At 51.7% G+C, this 23,376-nt stretch overlaps 3 protein-coding genes across 11 annotated transcripts in view; 2 read left to right on the top strand and 1 right to left on the bottom strand.

The window, feature by feature from the left end:
- The first annotated feature begins 213 nt into the window (after window positions 1-213).
- Window positions 214-4,214, top strand: MIF4GD (MIF4G domain containing). 4 transcript variants are annotated; one of them, XM_064270765.1, is made up of 6 exons: window positions 214-325; window positions 1,178-1,308; window positions 2,460-2,569; window positions 2,755-2,910; window positions 3,017-3,121; window positions 3,508-4,214. In XM_064270765.1, the coding sequence occupies exons 2-6, from the start codon at window positions 1,221-1,223 to the stop codon at window positions 3,865-3,867; spliced, it is 819 nt and encodes a 272-aa protein (XP_064126835.1). In that variant the 5' UTR covers window positions 214-325; window positions 1,178-1,220; the 3' UTR covers window positions 3,868-4,214. The 4 variants fall into 4 exon arrangements, with proteins under 4 accessions (XP_064126835.1, XP_064126837.1, XP_064126838.1 ...); XM_064270767.1 differs by having other exon boundaries at window positions 3,656-4,214; XM_064270768.1 differs by having other exon boundaries at window positions 3,017-3,109; window positions 3,656-4,214.
- Window positions 4,215-4,339: 125 nt separating this feature from the next.
- On the bottom strand, window positions 4,340-7,548 carry MRPS7 (mitochondrial ribosomal protein S7). Of its 2 annotated transcripts, none has more exons than XM_010596960.3 (5): window positions 7,367-7,548; window positions 6,640-6,831; window positions 6,460-6,523; window positions 5,921-5,986; window positions 4,340-5,038 (listed from the first exon to the last, which is right to left on the bottom strand). In XM_010596960.3, the coding sequence occupies exons 1-5, from the start codon at window positions 7,471-7,473 to the stop codon at window positions 4,817-4,819; spliced, it is 651 nt and encodes a 216-aa protein (XP_010595262.1). In that variant the 5' UTR covers window positions 7,474-7,548; the 3' UTR covers window positions 4,340-4,816. The 2 variants fall into 2 exon arrangements, with proteins under 2 accessions (XP_010595262.1, XP_003417312.2); XM_003417264.4 differs by having other exon boundaries at window positions 5,921-6,088; window positions 7,367-7,542.
- Window positions 7,549-7,692: 144 nt separating this feature from the next.
- GGA3 (golgi associated, gamma adaptin ear containing, ARF binding protein 3) overlaps window positions 7,693-23,376 on the top strand; it is a 35,158-nt gene continuing 19,474 nt past the window's right edge. For 2 of the 5 annotated variants that reach the window (XM_023556900.2, XM_064270762.1), the window contains exons 1-11: window positions 7,845-8,234; window positions 16,970-17,054; window positions 17,177-17,252; window positions 19,167-19,265; window positions 19,955-20,078; window positions 20,315-20,418; window positions 20,582-20,662; window positions 21,056-21,193; window positions 21,671-21,752; window positions 22,557-22,673; window positions 22,995-23,240. In XM_023556900.2, the coding sequence (XP_023412668.1) occupies window positions 8,048-8,234; window positions 16,970-17,054; window positions 17,177-17,252; window positions 19,167-19,265; window positions 19,955-20,078; window positions 20,315-20,418; window positions 20,582-20,662; window positions 21,056-21,193; window positions 21,671-21,752; window positions 22,557-22,673; window positions 22,995-23,240 (1,339 nt within the window). In that variant the 5' untranslated portion in view covers window positions 7,845-8,047. The other 3 variants (XM_003417265.4, XM_003417266.4, XM_064270764.1) reach the window with 3 other exon arrangements.

Below are 23,376 nucleotides of genomic sequence, written 5' to 3' on the forward strand. Positions count from 1 at the left end.
CTCATTCTGGGGCGGTGGCAGTGTCGCGACGTTGCGCGCAGCGTCCGAGTCAGCCCCACGCCCCGGAATCCGGCCCTCGGGGCGGGCCGGGCTGCGACAGACGCGTCCTCGGGGTTCCGGCAGGCGGTGCCGGCGTGGCTCCTCGGCCCCGCCCCTTGGGCCCGGCCCCTCCCAGGCTCCGCCCCTTCCCAGGCCCGCCGCACTAGGAAATGACCTAAGCGGCGGCGAGGCGCGCCGGCCGCACCGGCTGCGCCGCGTCCGCGGGCGCGCGCGCCGTGCCCGCCGAGCGGTTCCCGGGCACGCGGGCGCGGCGCCGCTCCGGCAGGTGGGTCCCGGTACTCGCGGCGCCGGGAAGGGCGTTCGGGGTTTGGGAAAGCGGCAGCTGTCTGGAGACCCCTAAGGCTCGCCTCCTCTGACCTGAGGGGAGAGCGACACCAACTCCGGGAGGGGACCCCACCCGGGCTCCCTCTCGGTGGGCACATCCCGCTCCCTTGCTTAAGGGGAAGGATTCAGAATGGAGCTCAGGAGTTAGGAGCCCTGGGTGGGTTGCGCCGGTTTAGCCAGTTCGTCCCTGGGGAGACTCTGGTGGCTCAGGGGCGGCAGAGAAGGCTCCTGCACCCACCTGAGGGCTGGAGGGATGGGTTTGGTGGACTGAAAAGGACTCACATGGAAGCCGAGGGAGGGTTGGGAAGAGGGGCTTGGAACCCTGCTGGAGCTGAGGGTCCGCAGCTTGGAGCCCCCAGCACCAACTCTTGCCCGAAATCGTGCTGTGCCAGCAGTTTCCAGGCCGGTTTACATAAGGCCAGGCAAGTCAGTTCAGAGGCGGGCAGAAGTCTCCAATACCCACCTAGCCACTCTCCCAGCTCAGCACACAGCCTCAACCTGCTGTCCTGTCAGCTGGGAATAAACCCTGCCTCCTGCTGGGACTGTAGCGTAGCCTCATTCGCCCTTGTCTTTAATCGCTCAAACCTGGAGTTTCCTAAACTGAGCAGCAGGTGTCTGGCTGGTGTCCTGTCTCCACCAAAATGCCAAGCTTGGTGGCTCTCAGCCAGCCTCCAAGTGCCATGGCTGGCTCAGAAGCACCTGTCCCAATCCCTGGCCAGCCCCACCAGGGTCTGCAGCACTGGAAACACACCCCACACCTGAGTCATCTCCCTTCACTTTGCCTTCTCCCCAGGTGCCCTCAGTAGTCCAATCCCAGTGAAGAGCTGCTGGGCCGGATGGTCATGGGGGAGCCCAGTAGAGAGGAGTATAAAATCCAGTCTTTTGATGCAGAGACCCAGCAGCTGCTGAAGACAGCACTCAAAGGTGAAGAGGGGAGCCCCGTCTGAGAAGGGGCCAGGCGGGAGCAGGACCAGAGGCCTGAGCTGAGGGCACGCAGGGAACGTGATTGCCCAGCCTGTTCCCTTTGTCTGCTGAGAGCGGGAGTTAGCAACGTAACTCCTGAACTGGAGGACAGGCTCCATGTAGACTGGTATTTGGGAGTGTGAGTCACAGACTCCCCTTTCAGACTGCAAAGCCTTTTTTAAAAAGTACCCATGGAAGGGGTGTAGGGCCCAGAGAACACATAGTTTCTGCATTTTAAGCCCTTACATTTGTGGTCCTGGTTTCTGCTTGGCTGCAGCCAGCTCTCTTTAATGTGCAGAGCTGCCTGCCTTGGGACAGAGGATGATGTATTCTGCTTGGCAGAGGAGACATAGTTAAACTCCTGTTAGACTCGGCTAACAATTAGCAATGCCCATCACGTGCCAAGCACTACGCAGCTGCTCTTAACAAGAATACTTCCTCCCATGGAATTGCTGTTAAGACATCGCTATTCAGTGTCCCTTGTAAAATGAACATGGAACGCCTTCCTCAGCCTAGTGTCAGGAAAAAATGTGGGTCCTGAAACACTAGTCTAGAAAAACCACATAACCCTTCCAGGTTTTTCTTTGGGCAACCAGGAAGCTCAAAGCTAGAGCCCAATTTCAGTATCTGCTTCTATGTATGCCTATTGTCCCCCTCTCTTTATGTTTTCAGATCTCTTTAAATTTAAGTATATGCAGGTAGTCCCCGACTTATGACATATTTGAGTTACAACTGACTGCGCCTACAACCATCCTTTTTTTTTTGTACATGTTATCTTTAGTAATATTTATTAGTGTTGCAGCATGTAATTTGCTGGTTACCATTCTCATGCCAACCCCCCAAAGACAAAGATCAGATTATAAAGATACTGATAATAAAAGGCAATAATAATGAAAACAAAATGAGGTATTCGACTTACATCAGAACTGACTTATGGTGGAGTCGTTGGCTAGGAACCCCAGTCAGTGGAGAACACACACAATGGGTGTGCTCTATTGTAAGCTTCTCACGTCCTTTCTAGAAGGTGGAGGTGACTGTGATAAATAGGCGGAGGTCACTGAGTCGGACTCGACAGCACCCAACAAGGACAACCCTCCTCTCTCTGCCTCTAGATCCAGGTGCTGTGAACTTGGAGAAAGTGGCCAATGTGATTGTGGACCATTCCCTGCAGGACTGTGTGTTCAGCAAGGAAGCGGGACGCATGTGCTACGCCATCATCCAGGTTGGAGGGGTTGTAAAGGGGAGATGTTCTGGGGAAGGTGCTCCAGGAGTGGGCAGAAGCCTGGCCAGCAGCAGGGCAGAGACAGACTCAAAGATGGGGCAGGTGGGCCCTGAACCAAGGGTGCTTGGGTAGGGGCTGGGATGGCACCTCCCCCTGCTGCTCACCAGCCTTTCCATGGCTCACAGGCAGAGAGCAAGCAAGCAGGCCAGAGTGTCTTCCGACGTGGACTCCTCAACCGGCTGCAGCAGGAGTACCAGGCTCGGGAGCAGCTGCGAGCCCGCTCCCTGCAGGGCTGGGTCTGCTATGTCACCTTCATCTGCAACATCTTTGACTACCTGAGGGTGAGGCCCCAGTAGCCACCTTGGGTCACAGACAGCCCATCTCCCAAAGCCCAGCTGCTCCCCACTGCCACTCAGCCTGGTGCTCTGACCCCTCTCCCCCCTCAAGGTGAACAACATGCCCATGATGGCCCTGGTGAACCCCGTCTACGACTGCCTCTTCCGGCTGGCTCAGCCCGACAGCCTGAACAAAGAGGAGGAGGTGGGTGGCCAGGTACAGCTGAGGGCTGCAGAGTTGGGCAGTCTGGCACAGCTCAGAGAGCCAGCTCACTGTCCATGGAGGCTTTTGAGGGCACCACTTCCTGGGGCAGGTGCCTGCTGGGGGTATTCAAGGCCTGTCACAGTGCCAGGTGTGGAATTTATCCAGAACAGACAGCAACCAATGCTTCCAGCTCAGAGACTTCCTTCTGAGAAGGAAAGCTGACCTGTGGTAGGAACGGTGAGAGCCACAGCCATCTATGGGTATAGTTGGCCTCGAAACCAAACCAGGGTCAGGCAGTGTGGGAGAGGTAGCCAAGTGAGGAGGTTAAGAAGCACTTTGTCCAGCCTAGCCCAGATGAGACCTCAGCAAGTCCCTGAACTTGTTTCCTTTTATGTGAGATGTGGGCAGTACCCACTGCTTGGCATGAGGATGAAGCCACAGGTCACGAAGGACACACCACGGTGCCCGGCACTCAGCAAGCACTGTCTTCATCTGCCCTGTGTAACGTGCAGCCCTGCCCGAGTCTCACCTCCCGCTGCCCTGCAGGTAGACTGCCTGGTGCTACAGCTGCACCGGGTCGGGGAGCAGCTGGAGAAGATGAACGGGCAGCGCATGGACGAGCTCTTTGTCCTCATCCGGGATGGCTTCCTGCTTCCAATGGGCCTCAGCTCCCTGGCCCAGCTGCTGCTGCTGGAGATCATCGAGTTCCGGGCAGCCGGCTGGAAGACCACCCCAGCAGCCCAGAAGTATTACTATAGTGAGGTCTCCAACTAGGCCTCCAGCCCTGGGGGCCCTCACCAGCTGTACCAGCCTTTGTTCCACCCACTTCCCAACCTAGCAAGGGAGTATTCACCTCCCCAAAGACTTTCCCTTCTAGACTTTCATCATCTCCCAAGGTGTTTCCCACTTACAACATGGTCCTGCCCTGAGCACCTTCCCTTCCCGCTTAGGGGTTGGGGAAGACACCAAACAGACCTGATCCTCCAGGCTGGAGCCTGTTGATAGTCTTCCATCCCCCCCACCGCAGCCCCATCAGCCCCTTCTCCCACCACCTTCCACCTGGGCCAGGCAAAAAGGGCAACTCCTACCAACTATTACACTGTGTAACCATGGGTGCAACAGCTACCTTGGTGCCTCAGTTTCCCCACCTGTAAAATGGGTGTCTGCAAGCACTGGTGGGATGCTTTGGGATGTCAAAGGCAGAGGCCAAAGCACAAGTCACATCAAAAATGGGTTTTTATACATTTTATATGAGGACCACTTTGGAAACAAGCCTATTTCTCCAGTCGGTTTCAATGAATAGCTGTTCTGTACCACATGCTACACCAGTTCAGGGTGAGAATTTTCTAATAAACCTTTTCTGATACTAAAACTGCTTCCTTTCCTATCAGCCAAAGGTCCACTCTGAGCTGAGAGGATGCTAGATGAGCCCTGAGTTTCCTGGGGGAAATCCTCAAGTCAACATGTTCCCCCTTTACAAGGAGATGGGCTAAGGGGGACAAGTTCTAGCCCCCAAAGAAAGAATTAACGAACAACAAGCATGCTGTCCTGTCCTTGTGAGGCCTGCCCTTGCAAAAGAGCTGCATCCTTAACCCACAGGGACTTTTCAGTGTGCCTCCCTCTTTCCTGGACTAAGATAGAGAGGGTAGGCTGAGTTTTGTGATACGTGGGGAAATGGCCGTTGTTTACTCCGCCTCGACCCTCCCTCTACCACCAGCGGTAGTGCGCCAGGGCACGGTTGGCCTCAGCCATCTTGTGCATGTCACGTTTCCTCTTGACCACTGGTCCCTGGTTGTGGAAAGCCTGTAGCAGCTCATGCGACAGCTTCTCTGGCATCAGCATCCGCCGGTGCTTCTTCTCCCGGCACTCAGTAATCATCCACTTCATGGCCAGGAAGCGGCGACGCCGGTCAGCTAGGGGCACAGGGACCTGGGCAAGATAGGACATTGGCAAGTTGGTCTCAGGGCCTGCCAGGACTTGGGGCCTCTTGCCTTCCTGAGCTCTAGGGGGCAGCCCTGCTAAGGCTCCTAGGGCAAGGGGGACCTGGTCTTTTTCTGACTGAGCTCCCCGCCCCCCGCTCTGGACAACCTCAGCTTGGCAGAAATAAGAGGCATTCATCTGGCAAACACATTAAGCACAACTCCTTTCCCTCCTAAACAGAAGCTCGGCCATGTAAACACAAGCACCACTTGGGAAAAGCCCCGCTAGCTGAGGTAACTCAGCCACCTCAGAGCATGGGTGCCTAAAAATAAGAGGCTCTATCCTAGCCTCGTTTGCCAGGCCCCGACTAGTGCCAGCTACCGTGCCAGATGGTGGGGATGCCGAGATTCGTGAGAAAGTCCCTACCTGACAGAGTTTACATTGAAGAAAGGAAGGCAAGAAAATCCACTATCAACAACGAAATACAATTAAACACCATGGGAGAGGCACCTAGTTCGGTTCAACAAATGACGATGGAGCATCAGCTATGGGTCAAATGCTGTGCTAGACACTGGCATACAAAGAAGGAGTATAACCATGGTCACTCACCTTGAGAAGTATTACACTTCAGGACACAGGGCATCGGACAGAAGGGGGTGGGGGTGTGGGCTTCTGGAGCAGGCCATTTGAATACTACTTTGCTCTCTGCTGCCTGAAATTTTCACACTAGACTCAGAGGAGCAGATCCTCACAGTCCCTGGTGCCTAGAGAGCTGCCAATCCTGGCACAACTTGGGGGCCCTAACACTCCCAAGGGACCCCCAACCATCTTGTTTCACATGTGGGCGTGGGCAACCTTGCTTTCCCCCCCTGACCATTTGCTTCCACTCACCTGGTAGAAGCGGCCGCTTTTGAGGATGGATACCAGCCCAATCACAGGCTCACAGTTTTTGAGAGCCTGGTGGAAGATGGTGTAGGGGTTGCGTTCAATGGTTGCCTGTTCCTTCGCAGAAGCAGCATGGTACTTCTCAAACTGCTTCCTTTTCACAGTTTCCAGAGTCTACAATGGGACAGTGAAAAAGACTGCCCCAGGCTCCTTAAAGGGGGCAGCAAGTGCCCTGCCCTTTTCTCCCATCGTCCCATTTTCTATGGCAATGCAGCTCCTCCCTCAGCACACCCAAGATAAAGCTCCTAAGTGCATTTTCTTCTCCTAGACTAGGACAGAAAGGTTGAGCTGAGCTTTGTAATGTGTGGGGGAATGGCAGTAGTTGATTCTGCAGGACTTCATTTAAGCCCCCTCCCCACACATACATATAGGAAAGTTAGTTTTAACGACAAGTGTTATGAATCTAGTCTCTTTCAAGCTCAATTGAAAGAACCAAGCACAAAGCTACTGGAAAAACAATGACAGAGGAGAGCAGTACTGCTTACCTGTGTCATGAGGTGCCTGGCCAGCACCTTGTTTCCTCCTTTCATCATCATGTTGGTGAATTTACTTCAAAGAGAAAAGCAACATGTTTAGCTTTTCAAGGCTTATCACAGAACCCTCACTATACACCCTCCCTGGGATAGTCTCCATCCATAGAACAAAAGTGCTTGTTTCCATCTAACCTGACCACTGGATCTTCAAACACAGAGCTTGTTTTGGTCGCTGGGGCAGCTTTGATGAACCGAGTCTTCCTGAGCTCCCGCTCATACTTTTCCTCCTCAGTCAGCTGGGCCGTGGGCTTGCGATAATACTCCTTGTCAGTCTGGGGATCCTGGAACTCAGGGCCATAGCGGCTCCACCTCACCTGGGTTAGCCTGGGGGGAAGGCGGACTGGTGGGCAAGAGCTGACTCCACAAGTGAGTAAACCTGACTTAACAATAGGCACGTTTGCCAACCCGCCAAGGAGGGCGTCGCGGAGGCAGCTAGCTAAACCTGAACCGCAATAATTCTGGCTCTAGTCTCAAGAGGTGGGAGGACCTCTCGCCAAACAGGCCACCAAAGTCTCCTCGTTGTCAAGTACAATGGTAGGACATGATCCTCGCCCGTGTATCTCTCCCCCACCTCCAAACACATTAGGCTAACCCACCTCCGAGCTTTTTAGTAGGCCGCACTTTCAGCTCCGGGTTAGAGCACTAGATCAGCCCGACTCTTGGAGCGGGAGCAGTAACTAAGCCTTCGCCATTGACCCAAGGTCAAGTAGCTAGTTAGAGCCTTGAATCCAGATATCCCGGCCCCCAGGGCACTGCTCTCTCCAGGGCCCCAGGCAGCGTGCCTATGGCCCTCTTTCTTCCCCCGCAGGCCCCTCCGTGAGGACCCAAGCGGCCCCCCAGCTGTCGATTGCCCGTTTACCCTGGAAGCCGCAGGACAACACCCCGCACACCCAAGGCCAGGCCCGACCATCCTCGCACAGCCTTCACCGAGGGGGCAGCCATCTTGGCTGGCGACGAGGACCCCATGAGGACTGCCCTCGGCGTGCCTGAGCGAGTGACGAGCGAGTGGCGGGAGATGGGAAAAAGACCCCCACAGGGTCCTAAATCTGTATTTGACCTCATTAACCTGGGCGTTAGAGTCTTTCACTCCGAGGTTCTCAGGGAATAACCAAAAGTAAAGCTTCATCCTCCCAATCCTGGTCGCAGTCTGGCGCTACCCTCGGTGGCTACGCCCATTCCTCTCAGGCCCCCTGCAGGTCACACCCCAGCTCGACTCTTGCAGGCTCTCGCGAGGTTGAGCCTGCGGGGCCGGCCCCGGAGGCTGCAATATGGCGGAGGCGGAAGGGGAGAGCCTGGAGTCTTGGCTGAGTGAGTAACCGCGGCTGCTTCTGCCTACCCCCGAGCCGGCGAGCGGCCCCGCTGTGAACCCCTGCGCCCCCTCCCCGGGCTCCGCGGCGGCGCTGTCTGCCAGCCCGTGTCGGGGTTCGCTCCTGTCGCGAGCATTCCGCGATCACGCCCCTTCCCCGGCCGGGCGCTCTGGCCCCGTGTGTGTCCCTGCTTCCATGGCTTGGGCGCGTCCTCCAGCTCCCGCGCGCGCGGCATGAGCTCGAGAACCTGTCGGGGCCTCGCAAGCTCGGAGAACGCTACAGCCTGGTTCTCCCGGTTGACGTGCGTCGGAGCTTTGGGGAAGATGGTCGTGAGGCCGCGCCGGGCTGACTCCGGGACCCCTGCGCCTCAGTCCCTGACGGAGGGAAAAGCTCCGAATTTGGGCCGAAACTCCAGGCGTGGTGGGTGCTGCTGACCATGCTGACATGCCTGGCAGCTTCCGAATTATGACCGTGTATTCGAGGAAAAGTGACCGCTTCGCGCAGGCAGAATGTTTGCAGTGAGAATGATTTTCCAAAGACAGCGGGTGATAGTTCCTTAGCCTGAAGCATGAGTCTCGATAGACTAGGGAACAGAGCTCTCTGCCGTTTCTTCTGCAGTGACCAAAACATGATGAAATCCGTGCCCCCCCCCCCGCCCCCACACACACACCTTGAGCATCTTAACGAGTCAAGAACGGTGTATAGGTTCAGGGGCAACGTTTGATGCTGTAGTTAGAGTTTGCTATGAAGAAAATATGGGCTAACCTTGTTAGCAGATAGAACTTTGTCGAAGGCTTATTAAGGGGACTTTCCTATGGGCTAGATCCCCTGGAGGGTTCTTTCGGTGGAGACAAACTGGACAGGGTGATATAAAAAACAGGTCAGATGACTGGATACAGCCTTGTACGAGAATCTGTTATTTAGTAGTGCCTCCAGGCTGTTGTAGGTGATGGCTGTTTCCTCCAAAGCCTCACCTTTTCTAAATAAAAGACCCCTTCAGGAGGGTGAACCTAGGTTTAAAGGGGGCACATCCTAGAGGGAGAGCATGTCAAATTGCATTTGCAAAACCTGCAGTTGCAGGCAGGTCACAAAGCCTTCTGTAAATGTGGAACTGTTCTCCAAGGAGCTCAAATTGCTGGACAGACATTCTTCAAATTCACTTACCAAGTATCCTAGGGAAGCAGGTTCTACTGCCACCATTTCGCAAAAGGAGGACACCTTGGACTGCAGTCAGACAGCTTGCCTGGAGCCACCCAACTGGGTATAATCAAACCAGAATTGACTCAGTTCCCAGATACTAACGGGGATAGTGGAATAATTTAATTGACCTAATGAGTTTAATAGGAACCCTGGTGGAGCAGTAGTTAAGTGCTTGGCTGCTAACTGCAAGGTCGGCGGTTCAAACCCACCAGCCGCTCCACGGAAGAAAGATGTGCAGTCTGCTTCCATAAAGATTACAGCCTTGGAAACCCTATGGGGCAGTTCTCCTCTGTCCTCTGGGGTCACTATGAGTCAGAATTGACTTGAGGATGGTGAGAATGAGTTTAATAAGCTAGATTTGTTTAGAGTTCAAACCAAAAAAAAACCCCAAACCCACTGCCATTGAGTCGATTCCGACTCATAGCGACCCTATAGGACAGAGTAGAACTGCCCGATAGAGTTTCTGAGGAGCGCCTGGCAGATGCGAACTGCCGACGTCTTGGTTAGCAGCCGTAGCACTTAACCACTACGCCACCAGGGTTTCCGTTTAGAGTTCATATATATATATGTATATATGCATATATATAAATATAAATATTTATATATATATATAAATATTTTATCGTTGGTGGCAATACTGCATACACAACCAAGCACACATCCATCCATTCATAATTTCTACATGAACAGTTCAATAACATTGGTTACATTTCACATTGTGTCACCGTTCTATCTTTACTCATATTGTTTCATTATTATTAATGTAGGCTCTCTGCCCCTTCAAGTTCTCGTCTGTGCTTTAGATTAACTGTTGTCAGATTAAGCTCATATAGGTCATTCTTCATAAGAGCATTATGCTTGTGGCAGACTTTATTAATTAGGCTAAATTGTAGTTTAACAATGGCTTCATGGGATAGTTTCGGTTCAAGATTTAAAGATTATTTCTGGGCATTAGATTCAGTGATTAGAGTTCTATTTTAAAATAAAAGAGGCACAGACCTGTTTTTGAGGAGAGTAGAGGTGTTGAGGGTGAATGAGACGATGTCTGTAGAGACCAGATTAGCCTAGCTATTGACCCTTTCCTATTATAGTGTTACATTTGGGGCCATGTTAAGATTCTTTCAACCCATAACCTCTGTTCACCTTTACAGTTCTTATGACGAGTTGAATAAACCAGTGCTAGGGGTTTACCACCATCTTAGTCTAGGTCCTTGTCACCCCTTGGTTTGTCTGAATTATTGCAGAAGCCTCTGTTGAGCCGAGTGTCTCCAGTCTCTCCTCTCTGCTCCTTAGTGCATTCTACAGTCTGCTCCCAGAAGAGCATTTCTAAAACGGTTTAATCAAGTCATTGCTACTGCTTCCAGACCTGCTCCCTGTGCCATCCCCTGTCATTCCCTGCCTCTTCCCCCATGGCTTCCAGTTACTCTTCCCTGCTTTGGTCAATCTGACGTTCTTGTCCCACCAACACACGTTCTTCTTCCCTGGAATGCCCTGTGCCACTTTGCTCAACTAAATGCTTCAAGACCCATCCCAGATTCTCCTTCCAAGGAACCATCTCTTGGTGACATCAGCTGTCTCCGAAGTCCTATCATTACCACAATCAGTCAGTAAATATTAATGAGTACCTGGTTAGTGAGGTGTTATGAGACCAGAAATTAAAGTTCAAATGGCCTTTGTCTTCAGTTTGATGGAGGCAGTTCGGGAGTGGATGAAGCTTTCTTAAATAAAAAGAAAGATAAAAGGTAGTAGTCCTGAGTGCCAAAATGCTGGCAGTTTCTTTAGGAAATTGGGGATATGGTCAGTGGAAGACGATTCTCTCTTGTTGTTCAGCGAGGAGACGACCTTAGAGCTAGGCCTTAAAGAATGGCAAAAATTGGCTAAGAAATCAGATTGTTTCGTGGAGGGAGCAAGCCGTGTTTGGGGCAAACAGTAAGAGAGGTATTTGGCTCCTGCAAGCAGAGAGTTCCTGTGGGGCAAGGAAGATGAAGCTACCAAGTTAGAACCACATTCTGGAAAGGCTTGACTCCAGCCTAAGAAGTTTAAATTTCTAGTTATCAGTTATTCCTGCCGTACCTGATGAAATCAGTGTTTTAGGAGGATTGATAGAGGGGTTTTTGTAAAAATGGCTTGGGGACATCATCTGACCTCCTCCAACTTCACGAGGGGGAAGGAGAATCAAGAATACCCCAAGGCTGGTTTCTGTGAGGTCAGACATACCTCCTCCAAACTTTTTACCAGTTTTGACACCAGCCGTCCCTCCCACAGGACTCTCTTCTTCTCTGTTGGTCTCGAAAATTCGTTACAGTGGCACCACAGAACTCACAGACCATATTCACAGTAATGGGGTTTATTCGGGAAGTAACAGGATACAATTCAGGATCAGGAATGACTCAGGATACAGTTCTTCAGTCAGGACAGCTTCTCAGCTATGCCCACAGGTAGGCTTCTCCCTGGCCTTTGCCCTCTCAGCTTCTTGGCCTGGCTTCTGCCTAGTGTGGGCAAGTGTTACAAAGCTCTTTAGCTCCATCAATAAGTGCCTGGGGGCACCCCACTTTACCAGGAAGCCTCCTGCCCGAAGGCACTTAGCTCCTGCTCCATGGGTCAGCACACCCACTGTAGCTGTCTTGCTCCGTGGGCCAGTCAGGAAGCCCACCGTGTTGTCTTTCACCAGTCTCCTGGTTCTGCTGCCATTTCTCTGCCACTGCTTCTCACCATCTGGCACTTTTGCTGGTATTACAGCTCTCTGTCTCCTGGGTCTAGGAGATTCTCAGCACAGGGACCCTGTGTCCAAAGGACATACTGCACTCCTGGTTGTTTTTTCTTGGTAATAGGTGAGATTCCCACTTTCCACCTCGGGATGGATCATTTTAAGCCTAGCGGGATGGCAAAACCGACCGATCCCCTTATTAGGGTTCTATACACCTTGTTTCCATGGTCCCACCCCTACAAGGGTGCTGTGCACCTTATATGTGTTGTCAACAAGCTGTCCAATCCCTTTGGTGGGCCACACACACCTTATTTGCATAGTCCCACCCAATCATTTCGTAGGAGTTAGAAGACCATGGCAAGAAAGGCCATATAAAAATGATCCATTGCACCACAGTTTTATATGGGATGGATTGGAACAGAAGTTCTGGAAGCAGGTGCGAAGTCAGGAGGTGGAATGTGGGCAGGGTCAAGAAAGGAGGGAAAGATTTAAAAAGCTACTGGGAAGGAAGGCACTGTAGGACTGATGGAAAAGTGGGGAGAGGGAGGAGGAGCCATGGATGGGGTTTCAAACCTGGGTGCCTGTGGGTGGGGCCAAAAGGGGCTCTTGAATGATGGTACCATTTATAGAAATAGGGAAGTCAAGAAGGAGAAGTGATTTAGTTTTAGACTTGTTTCTGTACCAAATTAGCACTTGAAATTATATGCTGTCATGTTTTATGGACCGATTATTTCTCCCGTGCACCAGAAGAGCGTCACCTCCTCAAGGATAAGAGCTGTCTCTTGGCTTTTTTTTGTAGTCCCCCCCTCCCCCAGTGCCTCACGGGCTGTGTGCTTACCAAAGTCTTGAGGATTCACAAAGTCTCCCCCCGCCTTTTTTTAAATTTTTATTGTGCTTTAAGTGAAAGTTTACAAATCAAGTCAGTCTCTCACACAAAAACTTACATATACCTTGCTATATACTCCTAGTTTATATATACTCCTAGTTGCTTTCCCTTTAATGAGACAGCACACTAATTCCCTCTACTCTATTTTTGTGTCCATTCAGCCAGCCTCTGACCCCCTCCGCCCTGTCATCTCCTCTCCAGATAGGAACTGCCCATATAGTCTCATGTGTCTGCTTAATCCAAGCAGCACACTCTTCACCAGTATCATTTTCTATCCCAAGTCCAGTCCAGTCCCTGTCTGAAGAGTTGGCTTTGAGAATGGTTCCTGTCTTGGGCTAACAGAAGGTCTGGGGACCATGACCTCCAGAGTTCTTCTAGTCTCACTCAGACCATTAAGTCTGGTCTTTTTACGAGAATTTGAGGTCTGCATCTCACTGCTCTTCCGCTCCCTCGGGGGCTCTCTGTTGTGTTCCCTGTCAGGGCAGTCATTGGTTGTAGCCAGGCACCATCTGGTTCTTCTGGTCTCAGGCTGATGTAGTCGCTGGTTTATGTGGCCCTTTCTGTCTCTTGGGCAAAGTCTCCCTTTTGATTCAAGGCTCTCACACTGGAGGTTGACTCTTTATTCCCTCCTCAGTCCATATTCCTGCCTCTGCTTATTTCTAAGTCATTGGCTATATAGAATGTTCATCTCTGGAACCTTTGAGCCATGCTGGAATGGGGCGGCAAGTGCTGCTGCTGCCATCACTGCTTGGCCTTTTGAGGTCCCACAAAGACTGGTGATAGAATTAAGCTGAGAATGAGAGCATGAAAGCCAGAGCCACAGACACAGAAAAGAGCCAGGTTTTCAACAGAGATTCCAAAATTGTCAGAAACCATGAGTCATAGCAGAGCCCGGAGAAGCAGGATCTGTAAGGGAGGCCCTAGTGGCACCTCATGCCAGGTAAAGGAGGAAGTCGAGTGGGTGGAAGGGTATATACATCTGGTGGAGAGGCGGTGTGCAGATGGAGAGATGGAGTCACCCAGAATTGTCCCCAGAGGTTTCTTCCAGTTCCCGTGGGTGATTGCGGTTTGTCTTCTGAGCTGACTGTAGAGCTGGAGAACTCAGAAATGGGGCCAACCATTGCTAAAACCAGGGCTTCTGGTGCCCATGTATTGTGCACTCAAAAGGTGTATCAAGGGAAAAGAAAGTGGGATTCTAGAAAAGTTGAACACACTTGGGAGGGAGTACTCTTGGAAGCGGCAATGCTAGAGGCGCTATCCCAGGCTCTGGAAGAATACTGCTGAGCATACTGAGTAACAAGCATCTGGTGCTTAATGTGTGTATGTGGAAGGGGGTGTGGTGCAGTGAATTACTTAATATGGCTCTTGTAGCCACAGTCTTTGTGACTCCCACACAATGACTAGGTGGGACTATGCAAATAAGGTGCTTGTGGCCCACCAAGGGGATTGGACAGCTTGCTGCTAATGCAAATAAGGTGCATGGAACCCTTGTGGGGGCAACACCGTGCAAATAACGAGGAAATTTGTCAGTTTTGCCAGCCTACTAGGCTTAAAGGGAGACATGGAAAGAGAGAGGCAAATAACAGTATAACTTGGGATCAGAAATGACTCAGGATACAGTTCTTCAATCAGAACAGCTTCTCAGCCATGGTCACAGGCAGGCCTCTCTCTGGCCCTCAGCCTCATGGCCTCGCCTCTACTCTGCTCTGCTCAGTCAAGAGTTACAAAGTTCCTAGCTCCATGGGTTAGCAAGCCCCACCCCAGCCTTCTCACCCTGCTCTCCTGATTCCTGCCATCTTGTGCTGCTATGGCTCTTGTTTCTGCTGTGCTACCATCTGTCGCTGTCTTCTGTGTTACAGCTCATCCCTCTCTCTCTGTCTCCTGGGTCTAGGAGGTTCTCAGCACAGAGACCTTGAGTACAAAAGATGCACTCCACTCCTGGGTCTTATTCCTTGGTAGTAGTAGGTCCTTCTCTGATCTGGAATTGTCTGCTCTTTTAAGCCTTTTTTTTAAGCCTAGCAGCCTAGCAGGATGGCAAACTTACCGATCCTCTCATGAGGGTTCCATACACCTTATTTGCATGGTCTGACCCCCACAAGGGTGCCATGCACCTTATTTGCATTAGCAGCAAGCCATACAATCCCCTTAGTGGGCTGCAAGCACCTTATTTGCATAGTCCCACCCAGTCATTGTGTAGGGGTTACAGAGACTGTGGCTGAAAGAGCCATATTAAGTAATTCACTGTGAGGGGGTGAGCAGTGGAAGTGAATGGGCTGGTTTTCCTTATGCCTTGAGGTATGTGTCTCTTCTCAAAGTGGTCCCAGCAATGGGGGCAGGTACGGCTTCTCAGGCGGTCTTATTTTTATACATAAAAATAAAGATCTCAAATGACAGAGATTAGTAAAAGCCAAGCTAACACCTGAGATTTCAGACAAAGTGGAAGGGACTTAGGGCTTCCCTGGAAGGTGGCAGCTGGAAATAAATGTGGGATCGCCAGGCATTTCTTCCCAAATAGCCACCTGGATCAAATTAATCTGCTTTCCCATCAAGTGTGACATTTTGAAGGGCTTGCCAATTCTTTTTTCAAGATTGAGGACTGGCACTGCTTTTCTCCTCCCAATATAAACTTAAACCAGCAGTATTGTCCCCTTTGCAACCAAAGCAAAAACCCTGTGTGGCAGGACAGGCACTGAGTGTGCGGTGCTGTCAACTCACTCCGCAGCCACTTTGGTCCAGAGGAGGTGTCTGCTGACCTTTTGTGGCTCAGAGCCAAGGGACCGGGAGTCCCTGTTAGGATTTGGTCATGGAGCTAATGATTTTTAAAGTTACGGCTGCTAACTGAAAAGAGGAAGCTAAGAAAACACCCAGTCAGGAGAAATCAGCATTCAGGAACTTCAGTAAGACCCCTGCCTGGAGGGGCTTTTATTTTTTTTTTTCAGGGCTCTGTTGCTTTGCTTTTTCCCCTGATGGAAAAGTGCAGAGAGGAGCAGGTGTTTTAAAAGGATCTGCGTTTTCAGTCTTCTGTTTGTCTTCTGAACCTGAAGCCCTAAATTTAGCAGACAGCTGAGCCTGTTTTCTGGAAGAGGCAGACTCCAGATCTGAATCAGAGAGGGGAAGACATCTAACTCCTCCCCTCAGCTGAGGCCATCCTCTGTCAACGCAGGTTCTGGGCACATGGGGAGAGGAGGACCCAAACCAGCTATGAGGAGGCTTCCCATGTCCCTCTGAGAATGCCCTTGTCTTTGTCTTTGATGGAGAGAAGACCATGAAGCTGAGGTTCGGTGTTGTCGATCCCATGGGTCACACAAAAATGGGTGCCCAGTCAACGCCGTCAGCGTGGCCGGGAGTGATGACAGCGTTGGCAGCAGTCTAAGCAGCGCAACAGCACTAAGAAAAGTTAGGCCTTGAGAAATCTTTTTTGAAGGTTATATAGAAAATATTTCTCTTTTCAAAGGAGCCCTGGGCTCGGCTGCTGAATGAAAGGTTGGTGGTTGAATCTACCCAGCAGCTTCATGGGAGAAAGACCTGGTAGTCTGCCGCTGTAAAGGTTACAGCTGAGAAAACGCTCCGGGGCAGTTCTACTCTGTCGCATGGAGTCACTATGAGTTGAAATCAACTTGGATGGCACCTAACAACAACAAAACAACATTCCTGTTTTCTAAGTATGTGTGTCTTTTATCTAGTCCATTCTGACTGCAGTTTCTCCAGGAAAATACTTAATTATTCCCACTTGCCTTCTTATGTAATACTTAGCTCATTTTTATATAGCTTAAAAAAAAAGGTTATCTGTATTTATTAGTTATGTTTGCATATCATTTTATATGGAGATTTAGTAATACTTCAATCACACGTATTTGTAACTATTTACATTTGTCTTATCAGTCTTGATCTACTTGAAGCTCCATGAAGCCAAGGATTTGTTTCCTCTTTCCTTTGTGACTTTCAAAATCCTGGACAGAGGGACTGTATTTGTAGGCTCCTGGTCACTCCCTGTCTGAACTATTGAGGCTTCTCTATTGGAGAGGAAATTTGGAAGCAAACTTACCTTCACATCAGTGTCTAAAAATTGGATCCCACATGAGGAAAATCTTCCATTATGCCCTCTTTTGTCTTGTAACACAGTCCCTAGTTAAGTGCTGGGCTACTGACTGAAAGGTTGGAGGTTCAAGCCCAGCGAGAGGTACCTTGGAAGAAAGACCCGATGATCTACTTCCAAAAAATCAGCCGTTGAAAACCCTTTGGAGCAGTTCTATTCTGAAACACGTGGGGTTGCCATGAGTTAAAATTGACTCAGTGGCAACTGGTTTGGTTTTTGGTTTGGCTCTTTATTAACAGTTGTCCTCTTCTTTGTTCTACCCCAAGATAAAGCCACAAATCCTTCCAACCGGCAGGAGGACTGGGAATACATCATTGGGTTCTGCGATCAGATCAACAAGGAGCTCGAAGGGTGAGTCTCAAAGCAGTTAGAGGCCAGGTGAGAGATAGCTGACAGGAAAAATAACTGGCCAAGGAGGCCTGGCCAGATGGCTCCAGGGCCAGTGTAATCAAAGTGGGTCTGCTTTTCTCCAGGCCACAGATCGCGGTCCGGCTGCTGGCCCACAAGATCCAGTCCCCACAGGAATGGGAGGCAGTGCAGGCCTTGACGGTAGGTTCTTCAGTCTCGGAGGTGGACGAATGTGGTGTTTCTCCAAGAGGCCAGGCCTTCGTCGTGCACCCATTGGGTTCTGGACAATTCTCAGGCTTCATGCTTAAAGCCAGCAGGAAGTCCTTGATACAAACTAGATTTATCTGAAACACATTCAGATGACAGTTTCACAAGCCTTTGTGCCCTTGTGTCAGGCACTAGGCCAGATGTTAAGGCCTCAGAGAGGACTGGGTTGTGGTCCTGCCAGTGTGGCGTTCATGAGCTAGTGTGAGAGGCCAAGGTCCTGAGGGAGGGTGCCTGAGGCAGGGCCTGAGCCCCACATAGGGCTCAGAGGCGGCTTCTGGAAGAGACGCAGACAGCTGTCTTGCCGGTTATAGTTGGCCAGCAGAAGAGAGGTGAGGTGGGTATAGTCCTGCTGTAGCTACAAAGAATGCCAGTTACTAGTAAAGCTGCCACACTTACGGGCCCAGGCATGAGGCTGGATCTGACCAAGGGAATTCCAGATGCAGAGCAGCTTGTGGCACTCAGGCGGCTCCTTCCAGATCCGGCATGCCTTCCTGGTAGCGGAGTTAGAGGGATCCCAGGGCTCTACTTGACGTCACTCACGTCCCAGCGAGATGAAGAGCGGACAGTCATGAACGGCTCCCGTGCACCCATCTGTTGAGTCCACTGTAGAACTAAGACCTCAGAACAGAGGTTCTCAGCTGCTTTGGTGTTGACCTCAGGGGGCATTTGAAGATGTCTGTGGACATTGTGGGAACCCTGGTGGCGTAGTGGTTAAGTGCTACGGCTGCTAACCAAAGGGTTGACAGTTCGAATCCACCAAGCGCTCCTTGGAAACTCTGTGGGGCAGTTCTACTCTGTCCTGTAGTGTCGCTATGAGTCGGAATCGACTCAACAGCACTGGATTTGGTTTTGGTTTGGTGGACATTGTATTTTCATGACTAGGGAGGTGGGTGCTACTGACATCTATCTAGTGGACAGAAGTCAGGGATGCCTCTACATGTCCTACAGTACACAGCACAGCCCCATCAGAGAGTGATCTGAGCCCAGATGTCAGGAGGGCCAAGGTTGAAAAGTTCTGCCTTTCAACAGCAGAAGCCAAGAAAGGGAGCACTGGGTGGCGCTCTCCTCGCATAAACTCTGCAGCTGCCTAGGGGCCGCTGGAAGACTTTGGTTAGCTATACATGCTCCAGAAGGAAAAGAAGTTAAGGGGGGAAAAAATACCATGTCACCCAGATGGAAAGAAACAAAATTTCGCCATTATCCCCTTCTTGTTTGTATGAGTCGATTCTGACTCATAGGAATCCCATGTCACAGAGTGGAACTGCCCCACAGGGTTTCCTAGGCTGTAATCTTTATTGCCAGGTCTTTCTCCCAACAAGTGGCCCATGGGTTTGAACCGCTAACCTCCAGTTAGCCGAGTGCTTTAACCATTGTGCCACCAGGGCTCTTTCTATTATCTCCTGTCTCCCTCCCCCCAGAAAATGTTGGCCAGCTTCTGGAAGAAACCCCAGACCATGAATCAGAGAAACTTGCTGTCCCTGGCCCTCAGTTTCCTCATCTGCAAAACGAGAGCAGAATCTTTCATGGTACCTTCCAGTCTCTCTGGCTTGGTGTTTCTTACTTTACTTCCTCTTTAGCCAGAAGAATTTTGCGATAGGGGACGTGGTACGTGAGTGATCCTATTGCTTAACCTGTGCAGTCCTGGGCCGCTCACACTACTGCTCATTGAGTGATTCCTCCATTTGGTGACTCTTGGCTCAGCGTGGTCCCTGTGCTAGGTGCCTTGCTGGGTGCCGGTCCCCAGCCTGCAGCCCGGCTCCCAAGCAGCCTGTCCTCTGTGTGAGCACGGGTGCTTATCCCCAGCCTGGAGCCCAGTTCCTGAGCAGCCTGTCCTCTGTGTGACCACAGGTGCTGGAGGCGTGCATGAAGAACTGTGGGAGGAGATTTCATAACGAAGTGGGGAAGTTCCGCTTTTTGAACGAATTAATCAAAGTTGTCTCTCCAAAGGTCAGTCAGTGGCCACTTTCAAGGACATCTTTTTGTGTTCCTCCCCTTTGCCCATCCTACTGACTCTCACTACACAACCAGCATCTCCACGGACCAGAGCTGCTCCATGGCCTGTCCTTAGAGGGCCAGCCCCTGGAATGACAGGCTGCCTTTCCTGGTAGAGCCTGAGTGAGGCAGGGACTTGGCTGTGCCCTGGGTGGGCCTGCAGCCCACAGGACTCCCAGACTCCCGACAGAAGCCCTTGAGCTCCTTTGGCCTGTCTCACGTGAATACAAGGAGCTGGGTTCCCCATGACTCAGTCACCCAGCTGGTGAGGCTGTTTTGCGCTGATGTCACTAAGCTCTGGGTACCTGCTTAAAGCAGAAGGAATCACTTTTCCTGCTACAGACACCCTCACGAACTCCTTCACGTTAAACACAGCTGGGTTCCTGACTGTTGGGCGTATGGAAGCTCCCAACCACCCGCCTGACCACAGACTGCATCCCAGCCAGATACAGCTGTGCCACAGCTGTGTCCGCCCCTCCCCCTCCTGCTGCTCTGTCTCACAGACACCTTAGCGCCTGCTGGTTTTGGGTAGGCTCTGGGAAGGTAACTATTTAGCAACCATTTAATTGCTATGAAGAACCTTACCACCTTTGCTGCCTCCAAACTGCGGTTACTAGATTTTCTTGTTTCCTTTTGCCTCTTAGTACCTGGGGGACAGAGTGTCTGAGAAAGTGAAGACCAAGGTTATCGAGCTGCTTTATAGCTGGACACAGGCCCTGCCGGAGGAATCAAAGATCAAGGATGCCTACCACATGCTGAAGAGACAAGGTATGTGTCTGTGTCCCCTAAGCCTCCAAGCAGACCTTGAAGACTGGCCAAGGCAGGAAGAGCTCAGGGAGGTTCCAGGCTCCCGCTCCCTCCCTTGGAGAAATGGCGTTTATCACAGGGAACGGGATCGCTGGGGTTCTGATGGGGACAACTGCCCTGTCCCCTGCCCCTCTGCTGGTCCTGGTCACAGGACTGGGTCCCCTGAGGCTGAGTAAGCACAGTCTGTCTCCTTTCAGGCATCGTGCACTCTGACCCCCCGATTCCCGCTGACAGGACACTCATCCCGTCTCCACCCCCTCGTCCCAAAAACCCTGTGTTTGACGATGAAGAGAAGTCCAAGGTAAAGGACGTCCCAGGCTGGGTTTTTCTCGGGTGAGGGTGGCGGCAAGGGGTGGATGTGGTCTTGTTTAGTATTGCTGGCGCTCTGGTCTCTCTGTGGTCTCCCTGAGTGGGTGGGGCAGGGCGGCCCTCTTCCCTTCACCTTTGCTGCCCTCCGCTTCCAGCTTTTAGCCAAGCTGTTGAAGAGCAAAAACCCAGATGACCTGCAAGAAGCCAACAAGCTCATCAAGTCCATGGTGAAGGAAGTGAGTGTGCCCGGCTCACGGGGTGTCAGGGGAGGCGCCTGGAATCGAGGTGGAAATCTCTTCTGCTGGGTGTCACAACTGTTTTGTTCTCCCTTCCTCGCCAGAGGATGGAAGGAGGAACGTTGTAGCTTCCGGGAGAGAATGGGATAGAGGAGCAGGAGTTGATAGAGCCCAGTTTGGGGGTGGGGGATGGGAAATGTTTTTTTGTAAGAAAAAAAGCTCAAATGAGTCAGAGGCATGTGGTTCCCAGGAGCCGTGCCATCATCAGGAGCTCCCGGTGGGGTTTGGCCTTGGTGCTCTTGTTCTGTGGTAAGGGGCGATCCTTGCCTGTGTGCTTCTGGGCAGACGTGGGAAGACTGGTGGTGGTGAGATTTCTCCTCTCCTATGGTGCAGGATGAGGCCCGGATCCAGAAGGTGACCAAGCGTCTGCACACTTTGGAGGAGGTCAATAACAATGTCAAACTGCTCAACGAAATGCTGCTTCACTACAGCAAAGAGGACTCTTCAGCGGCGGACAAGGAGCTCATGCAGGTAGGCCTGCCTTCCTGAGGGGAGCCAGCCTCGCGGGTGCCCTGCTCTGCCCCCGAGGACCTGTGTTGTTGAGCCTGGCTGTGTACTTGGACTTCACTAACTTACCGGTCTGCAGGGCAGCCAGGCACACAGATGGTGGTGGCATCCCCGTTTAACATGAGAGGTACCGCACCCTAGGTGGCAGGACTGGGGCATGAACCCATCTGTGACTGCAGAGACGTGCCTTCGGTGCTTGCCCAGCCTCTGCCACCCCTCCAGCTCAGGCCAATGTTGGGCAAAGACTCCTCCCCTCACTCACCCCGGTGCTCTGTGGTGCTTCACTCGTATACTCTGGGTGCAGTGTGGTGGGGGCTGAGGAGCTCTGCCACAACTGACCGCAGGACTTAGGGAGCCTTGGTCTGTCCTGGGCCTGAACACTGAATCAGTGGCCCACAAAGGGCCTTTGTCATCCTGACTTTTAGATCTGGTCTCTTACAGGAGCTGTTTGATCGGTGTGAGAACAAGAGGCGGACGTTATTCAAACTTGCCAGCGAAACAGAGGACAATGACAACAGTTTGGGTGAGTGACAAGGAAAAGTGGTTGGGAAAGATGACGCAGGAATTTGGATGTGTGTGGAGGAAGGAGTTCTGGTGGTACAGTGGTTAAGTGCTTAGCTGGTAACCAAAAGGTTGGCAGTTCGAATCCACCATCTGCTCCATGGGAGAAAAATGTGCCAGGCTGCTTCTGTAAAGATTACAGCCTTGGCTACCATTACTGAACATCTTGATCAAAGAGACTATAGAAGAATCCTGATCGGAAGGAGAAAAATGAAGAATGGAATTTAAAATTCTCATGGACTCCAGACTTTCAGCCATGGGGCTATTGCCCTGAGATAATCTTTAAACCTTAAATCAAAAATATCCCCTGAAGTCTTCTTAAAACCAAATGGTTTAGCTTAACCAGTGAAGAATGTCTGCCTTGAGCATTGTGTTCTTTTGAGGATTATGTGGGATTGAATCGAAAACAGCAACTAGAAAGATTAGACAGGAACCTTGGGGTCGGTGGGTTTATGTTAACGGGGGAGGGACAGCTTGGAAAAGGAGGGTGAGAATGGCTGCACAGCCTGAAAAACATAATCGGTGTCACTGAGCTGTACACATAGAAACGGTTAAATCGGTGTTATGTTTTACTGTATATTCTCAACAATAACAAAATAATTTTTAAGATTACAGCTTTGGAAACCCCATGGGGCGGTTCTACTCTGTCTTATAGGGTCAGTAACTATGAGTTGGAATGGACTTGATGGTAGTGGGTTTGGTTTAGGTTTTGTGGTGGAGGGACTTGCCCCGGCCTGGAGTGAGGTTTCTGTCTGTTCCGCTCTAGGGGACATCCTGCAGGCCAGTGACAACCTCTCCCGGGTCATCAACTCGTACAAAACAATTATCGAAGGGCAGGTCATCAATGGAGAGGTGGCCACCTCATCCCCGCCTGGCCCAGAAGGTAAAATGTTCTGATTCCCCGTTCTCAGCCCCTCCAGACCAGCCCCAGCTCCCCACCTCAGCCACTGATGCAAGCTGACCAGCGTCATCCCTGAGGAGTTCCAAGCTGTACCAAGTGGTCCTCAGCTTCTCAGAGGCCAGAGGATGTGGAAAGGGCTTGTCTCACCTGCCTTCTCCAGCTGGCTTTCAGTGTCCCCTGGCAGCATTTCCTGGGGTCAAGGCAGAGGCAGTGGTATTAGCCACTGCACCCAGGGCTCTGCCCTCTGCCACCCAGCCACTTGTGGCCCCTAATTCTTCCTGTCACTCTACCATTTGCATCCAGGAAACAATCACACCAGTAGCCATGGCACACTCATCGACCTGGCTGAGTCAGACACGCCAAGCAGCTCGCCCCCGGTGTTGGCCCCCGTACCCGCCCCACCCACATCGGGCATCCCTATCCTCCCGCCTCCCCCCCAGACCACGGGCCCACCACGCAGCCGCTCATCCAGCCAGGCCGAGGCCTCACCTGGGCCCAGCAGCACCAGCAATGCCCTGTCCCTGCTGGACGAGGAGCTGCTCTGCCTGGGTGAGGTCCTTGTGGGGGCTTTCGGGGAGGAGGGCTGCATGTGCCCCTCCAGGGTGGGGATGGGGCTGGAGGTGCAGAATCGTCCACATTCAAAGTCCCACCAGGACCATCTTCATGGGGGGCACAGGGGCTGTGT

This window comes from Loxodonta africana, chromosome 18 (assembly GCF_030014295.1).
Source record: "Loxodonta africana isolate mLoxAfr1 chromosome 18, mLoxAfr1.hap2, whole genome shotgun sequence".
Classification (NCBI taxonomy): domain Eukaryota; kingdom Metazoa; phylum Chordata; class Mammalia; order Proboscidea; family Elephantidae; genus Loxodonta; species Loxodonta africana.

Excerpts from the sequence above, each read along its gene's own strand:
- MIF4GD (XM_064270765.1), top strand. The coding sequence starts at position 1,221 with ATGGTCATGGGGGAGCCCAGTAGAGAGGAGTATAAAATCCAGTCTTTT. Across the intron at positions 2,570-2,754 it reads TGTGCTACGCCATCATCCAG|GCAGAGAGCAAGCAAGCAGG; the intron begins GTTGGAGGGGTT and ends CATGGCTCACAG. Across the intron at positions 3,122-3,507 it reads AGGAGGAGGTGGGTGGCCAG|ATGTGGGCAGTACCCACTGC; the intron begins GTACAGCTGAGG and ends CTTTTATGTGAG.
- MRPS7 (XM_003417264.4), bottom strand. The coding sequence starts at position 7,473 with ATGGGGTCCTCGTCGCCAGCCAAGATGGCTGCCCCCTCGGTGAAGGCT. Across the intron at positions 6,089-6,459 it reads CCAGGCACCTCATGACACAG|ACTCTGGAAACTGTGAAAAG; the intron begins GTAAGCAGTACT and ends GTCCCATTGTAG. Across the intron at positions 5,039-5,920 it reads AAAGCGGCCGCTTCTACCAG|GTCCCTGTGCCCCTAGCTGA; the intron begins GTGAGTGGAAGC and ends TATCTTGCCCAG.